This window comes from Procambarus clarkii, chromosome 1, assembly GCF_040958095.1.
Source record: "Procambarus clarkii isolate CNS0578487 chromosome 1, FALCON_Pclarkii_2.0, whole genome shotgun sequence".
In the NCBI taxonomy this organism is placed as follows: domain Eukaryota; kingdom Metazoa; phylum Arthropoda; class Malacostraca; order Decapoda; family Cambaridae; genus Procambarus; species Procambarus clarkii.
Window position 1 is genome coordinate 20,195,464 of NC_091150.1, and position 5,970 is coordinate 20,201,433.

General features: G+C 39.3%; 1 protein-coding gene across 3 annotated transcripts in view; it reads left to right on the forward strand.

The window, feature by feature from the left end:
- Positions 1-5,569, forward strand: part of Taf12 (TATA-box binding protein associated factor 12) — a 28,877-nt gene extending 23,308 nt beyond the window's left edge. The window contains exon 7 of one of the 3 annotated variants that reach the window (XM_045736274.2): positions 2,363-5,569. In XM_045736274.2, the coding sequence (XP_045592230.1) occupies positions 2,363-2,490 (128 nt within the window). In that variant the 3' untranslated portion in view covers positions 2,491-5,569. The remainder of the gene's footprint in view (positions 1-2,362) is intronic. The other 2 variants (XM_045736293.2, XM_045736283.2) reach the window with 2 other exon arrangements.
- The last annotated feature ends 401 nt before the right edge of the window (positions 5,570-5,970 follow it).

Genomic DNA, 5,970 nt, shown 5'->3' on the forward strand with positions numbered 1-5,970 from the left:
TTTTTTTAACAAATTTGAAGAAAGAAAAATGTCATAAAGGTTTGTTCAGTGTATGTAAGGTTGGCTGCTCCATTATTTAAATCATAAAATATCATATTGATGTTTTTCCGTGGTAGAATGGATTAATTTGATTTCCATTATTGTCAATGGGGACATTCGTTTTGTATGACGTCCGTTTCACATGAAGATCACAGCACCAGAACAGATTAAATTCGTTATTTGAGGTTCCACTGTATTTAAAAGCAATTCTGAAGTTAGAAAGTGTAGCATAGGCTCCTCGCACAATGTTCTTAATGTGGTTCTCAGGTGACATTTTTCTATCTAGAACCCTCCTTAGATCTCTTTTTTTTTTTTTTTTTTTTTTTTTTTTAGAATTCTTTCAAGATTTCTCACATAATATATAGGTTGTGTGGGGTCTATGTTCTCCAATTCCACATTCCATAACATGGCATTTATTTACATTAAATTTCATTTGCCAAGTGGTGCTTCATATACTTATTTTGTCAAGGTCGTCTTGAAGGGCATGACAATCATCTAAGTTTATCTTCCTATTATCTTAGCATCATCAGCAAACATGTTCACATAACTCTATATTCCATCTGGTAGATTGTTTATGTATACAGTGAACATTACTGGTGCAAGAACTGAACCCTGTGGTACTCCACTTGCAACCTTCCAATCCGATACATTGCCTCTGATTACGGCCCTCATTTTTCTGTCAGTTAGGATTTTTTTTATCCATGTTAAAAGCTTACCTGTCGTCCCTCCAATATGTTCCAGTTTCCAGAACAACCTCTTATGTGGAACTCTGTCAAAAGCCTTTTTTAGGTCCAGATAGATGCAGTCAACCCAACCATCTCTTTCCCGTAAAATCTCTGGCTCGATCATAGAAACTGAGTAAATTTGTTACACAGGTTCTTCCAGATCAAAAACCATACTGTCTGTCTGATATTATATTTTTTTCTCCAGGTGTTCTACCCATTTAGTTTTAATTATTTTGTCCAATATTTTGACTATTACACTTGTCAATGATACAGGTCTATAATTGAGGGGGTCTTCCTTGCTGTCACTTTTGTAGATTGGAACTATGTTAGCCTGTTTCCACACATCAGCTACAACTCCTGTAAACAGAGATGCCTGAAAAATCAGTTGAAGTGGAATGCTAAGCTCAGGTGCACATTCTCTTAGAACCCATGGTGAAACTCCATCTGGACCAACTGCTTTGTTCTTACTTGGCTCCTTGAGCGTTTTTTTCCACTTCGTCTCTAGACACCTCTATGTGCTCAATGTTGTTCTGGAATTTTTATTGTGTCTGGTTCCCTGAAGATTTCATTTCGTACAAACACACTGGAACTTTTCGTTTAATGTTTCACACATTTCCTTTTGATTTTCCGTGAATCTGTTTCCCATTTTAAACCTCTGAATAATATCCTTTACCTGCAAGTGATGAGTCACAATAACGTGGCTGAAGTATGTTGTCCAATTCACACACTAGAAAATTAAACCGAAACGTTGTCGTTCCTTTACTTGCAATTTGTTGTTTTTGAATTTATAGAATAGGCCTGGTTCTGTTTAATATTTGTCCGCAATAACTTTTTCAAAATTTCTTTCTGCCTCTTTCCTCACTGCCGTGTAGTTGTTTCTTGCATCTTTGTATCGCTGGTATGTTTAGGGGTTTGGCCTCTTCCTATATTGATTCTATTTGTGTGTCTTTTGGTCTCTGGCCCCTCTTGCAATTTCTGTTGAACCAATCCTGTTTCCTAGTTCTGCATCTCTGCTTTGGTATAAATTTTATTTGTGCCTTTATCATATATTTCACAAAACTTGACATACGTCTCATTTACTTCTTGTCCTAACAGCAAGTCTTTCCAGTCAAATTCCTTAAAGAAATGTCTGAGTCCCCATAATGACCTCTCCTGAAATCAGGCTTTTCAACTGCTTCAACCTCATTTTCTTCCAGATTATAACACATTGCATAATTTATTCCCAAAAAGACATGGACACTTTTACCCAAGTGAGAAAGGTACTGAATCTTTATGAGTCTCTGATATAATGCCACATTTTTCCACTTATAAGTGCCATAGATTGAATTCTTAGATTGCAATGGTTGGAGCTGCTGGGTTTATGAAGTTTGCTAAGGTTTTCTGAGCAGTATAATCACAACATGAAATACAAGTTTGGCAACTTGTTAATGTAAAGTGTTTGTAAATAGTCATTGCCATAAAATGATCCTTATCTGAGCATCTGTAACTCCCGACATTTAACTGCAGATTGGATTCTTCTTGAAATTAGACAGCAGTCAGATTTCTTGATAGTCCTCCTATCTGATGACAAGAGTTTAAATATTACCTCTTCTTTACAGAGCGAAATTGGCACATGTGGATACCAGGCTTTGGTACAGACGAGCTGCGTCCATACAAGAGAGCACCCACCACAGAAGCCCACAAGCAGCGACTCGCTCTCATTAGGAAAGCAATAAAAAAATACTGAACTTCCAGAATTAATCATTTTATTTTCTGTTCCCATTGTTTTGGTGTATGTTATTTGGCATGCAATAATATGCAAGTATTGTAATTAACAATTACAATAGTAATTGTCCATTGTGGTGGTGCAAATGTGAATGTTTGTGTATTTTGTAATTAGCCGAGAGTGATGTAGAGTAGGACCAAGGATGTGTGAGGAAGCCAAGTATTGTGAGAGGTAGGTAGGTAGGTATGTGGGTAATGCATACTGACTGTGGCAGAGTAAGGATGTGTCTTGTATCAGTACATATGTATTTTCTGAAGTTTTGAATCTGTTCATAAATCCAGGGATAGCAAGCATGGCATACGAGACCATTCTCTATTGTATCGAGTCAGTCGGCATAAGATATATTATATTTGTTTCAGGTAAAAGTTTTGTAAAGTTAGTAGTTCTTAGTATAAGAATCATATTTAACTTGTATAATTGGCTTGGAAAACATGTATTTTATGATGAAGTTTCTTTTACACAGTTTCACAATGACAGTGTTGGTTAATTATATTGACTTTATGAATTTATAATTATAATTTAACCCTGTTCACAATCTGTTATACTGTACTGTATTGTGATAGTTCTGTACTTACAGTATTAGATGTATAAAATTGGATAATAAAAATTAACAAATTGAATGAACTGATTAATAAGTTATTCAACATTGGTTATATTAGCTTGATATTTCAATTGTTAGTATTACAGTTTTGACAACCTAGTCATTTGTTAGATCTCTAGCAAGTTAATTAGGAGTACAGAATTAGTGGAGGCTCTATTGCACTATTGTGAATTTGGAACAGTACTTTGGCTTCAGCAGTATATCATGTAATGACAAATTTTGTCTTAAGCTGACAGGTTTTTTGTATTCAAACTTTTGCATTGTATAAATACTCAGTATACAGTTGGAGGAGCCAGTGTGTTGGTCACCTTCCTCAGTATACTGTTGGAGGAGCCATTGTGTTGGTCACCTTCCTCAGTATACTGTTGGAGGAACCAGTGTGTTGGTCACCTTCCTCAGTATACTGTTGGAGGAGCCAGTGTGTTGGTCACCTTCCTCAGTATACTGTTGGAGGAGCCAGTGTGTTGGTCACCTTCCTCAGTATACTGTTGGAGGAGCCAGTGTGTTGGTCACCTTCCTCAGTATACTGTTGGAGCCAGTGTGTTGTCACCTTCCTCAGTATACTGTTGGAGGAGCCAGTGTGTTGGTCACCTTCCTCAGTATATTGTTGGAGGAGCCAGTGTGTTGGTCACCTTCCTCAGTATACTGTTGGAGGAGCCAGTGTGTTGGTCACCTTCCTCAGTATACTGTTGGAGGAGCCAGTGTGTTGGTCACCTTCCTCAGTATACTGTTGGAGGAGCCAGTGTGTTGGTCACCTTCCTCAGTATACTGTTGGAGGAGCCAGTGTGTTGGTCACCTTCCTCAGTATACTGTTGGAGGAGCCAGTGTGTTGGTCACCTTCCTCAGTATACTGTTGGAGGAGCCAGTGTGTTGGTCACCTTCCTCAGTATACTGTTGGAGGAGCCAGTGTGTTGGTCACCTTCCTCAGTATACTGTTGGAGGAACAAGTGTGTTGGTCACCTTCCTCAGTATACTGTTGTAGGAACCAGTGTGTTGGTCACCTTCCTCAGTATACTGTTGGAGGAACAAGTGTTGGTCACCTTCCTCAGTATACTGTTGGAGGAGCCAGTGTGTTGGTCACCTTCCTCAGTATACTGTTGGAGGAGCCAGTGTGTTGGTCACCTTCCTCAGTATACTGTTGGAGGAGCCAGTGTGTTGGTCACCTTCCTCAGTATACTGTTGGAGGAGCCAGTGTGTTGGTCACCTTCCTCAGTATACTGTTGGAGGAGCCAGTGTGTTGGTCACCTTCCTCAGTATACTGTTGGAGGAGCCAGTGTGTTGGTCACCTTCCTCAGTATACTGTTGGAGGAACAAGTGTGGTCACCTTCCTCAGTATACTGTTGTAGGAACCAGTGTGTTGGTCACCTTCCTCAGTATACTGTTGGAGGAACAAGTGTTGGTCACCTTCCTCAGTATACTGTTGGAGGAGCCAGTGTGTTGGTCACCTTCCTCAGTATACTGTTGGAGGAGCCAGTGTGTTGGTCACCTTCCTCAGTATACTGTTGGAGGAGCCAGTGTGTTGGTCACCTTCCTCAGTATACTGTTGGAGGAGCCAGTGTGTTGGTCACCTTCCTCAGTATACTGTTGGAGGAGCCAGTGTGTTGGTCACCTTCCTCAGTATACTGTTGGAGGAGCCAGTGTGTTGGTCACCTTCCTCAGTATACTGTTGGAGGAGCCAGTGTGTTGGTCACCTTCCTCAGTATACTGTTGGAGGAGCCAGTGTGTTGGTCACCTTCCTCAGTATACTGTTGGAGCCAGTGTGTTGTCACCTTCCTCAGTATACTGTTGGAGGAGCCAGTGTGTTGGTCACCTTCCTCAGTATATTGTTGGAGGAGCCAGTGTGTTGGTCACCTTCCTCAGTATACTGTTGGAGGAGCCAGTGTGTTGGTCACCTTCCTCAGTATACTGTTGGAGGAGCCAGTGTGTTGGTCACCTTCCTCAGTATACTGTTGGAGGAGCCAGTGTGTTGGTCACCTTCCTCAGTATACTGTTGGAGGAACCAGTGTGTTGGTCACCTTCCTCAGTATAGTGATGTAACCACTTCTGGCAACACAACAATTAACATTGTCTCTGGACCAGTAAGTGGTGCTCGTCCTAAGACTGGAAATCATCTTGAAAGAACATTTGAAGTATTTATAAATAGCTTGGTTACTTAACAGTTGTATTTAAGTGTATTGATTCAAATGACAGGAAGCAGTTTGAAGATGTAACAAATTAAAAGGGAAAAAAGTCCTTAAATCACTACATTTCTGTAATTACTTGCAGAACTGAATTATTTGAATGTTTTTGTGATTTAGCTACATTTTACAGAACGTATTGTAATGTAAACTAAAAAATATATATTGCAGCATATAATTAAGAATTTACATTGAAGTTGTGTATTTGGGCAAGGGTCTTTCTTGGATTATTTATATTGAGGGTGATTAAAGAGAGTTTACAGTACGAAGCTTCATTTATCCTGTAGTGGTAAATACTGAGTACAGTAAAACGTCAGATAATGGCTGACTATGCTCGGATTTACTCCTTGATGATTGGTCTCCAGCTCCAGATGAAATATTTATGAATCAGGTTTAAGGTTTGTCAGTCCAGTATCAAGTAGTTCTCTGGTTACAGATGGTGTTCTAATTTGTCATCTCCAATACCTCCGGCTTTGAAAAGACCAAATATAAGTACTTAATTCACACTAATTTCTCAGGTTCATTTCCTCCTCGGATGCTGTACCTGCTAAGTGGAGTTGGTTCGGTGCAGATTTGTCAATGTTCATGAATACTGTTTTTCTAGGTACAGTGTTTCAAAAATTTAATCATTTAAAATATGCAAATGGATTAAACAAAATACTA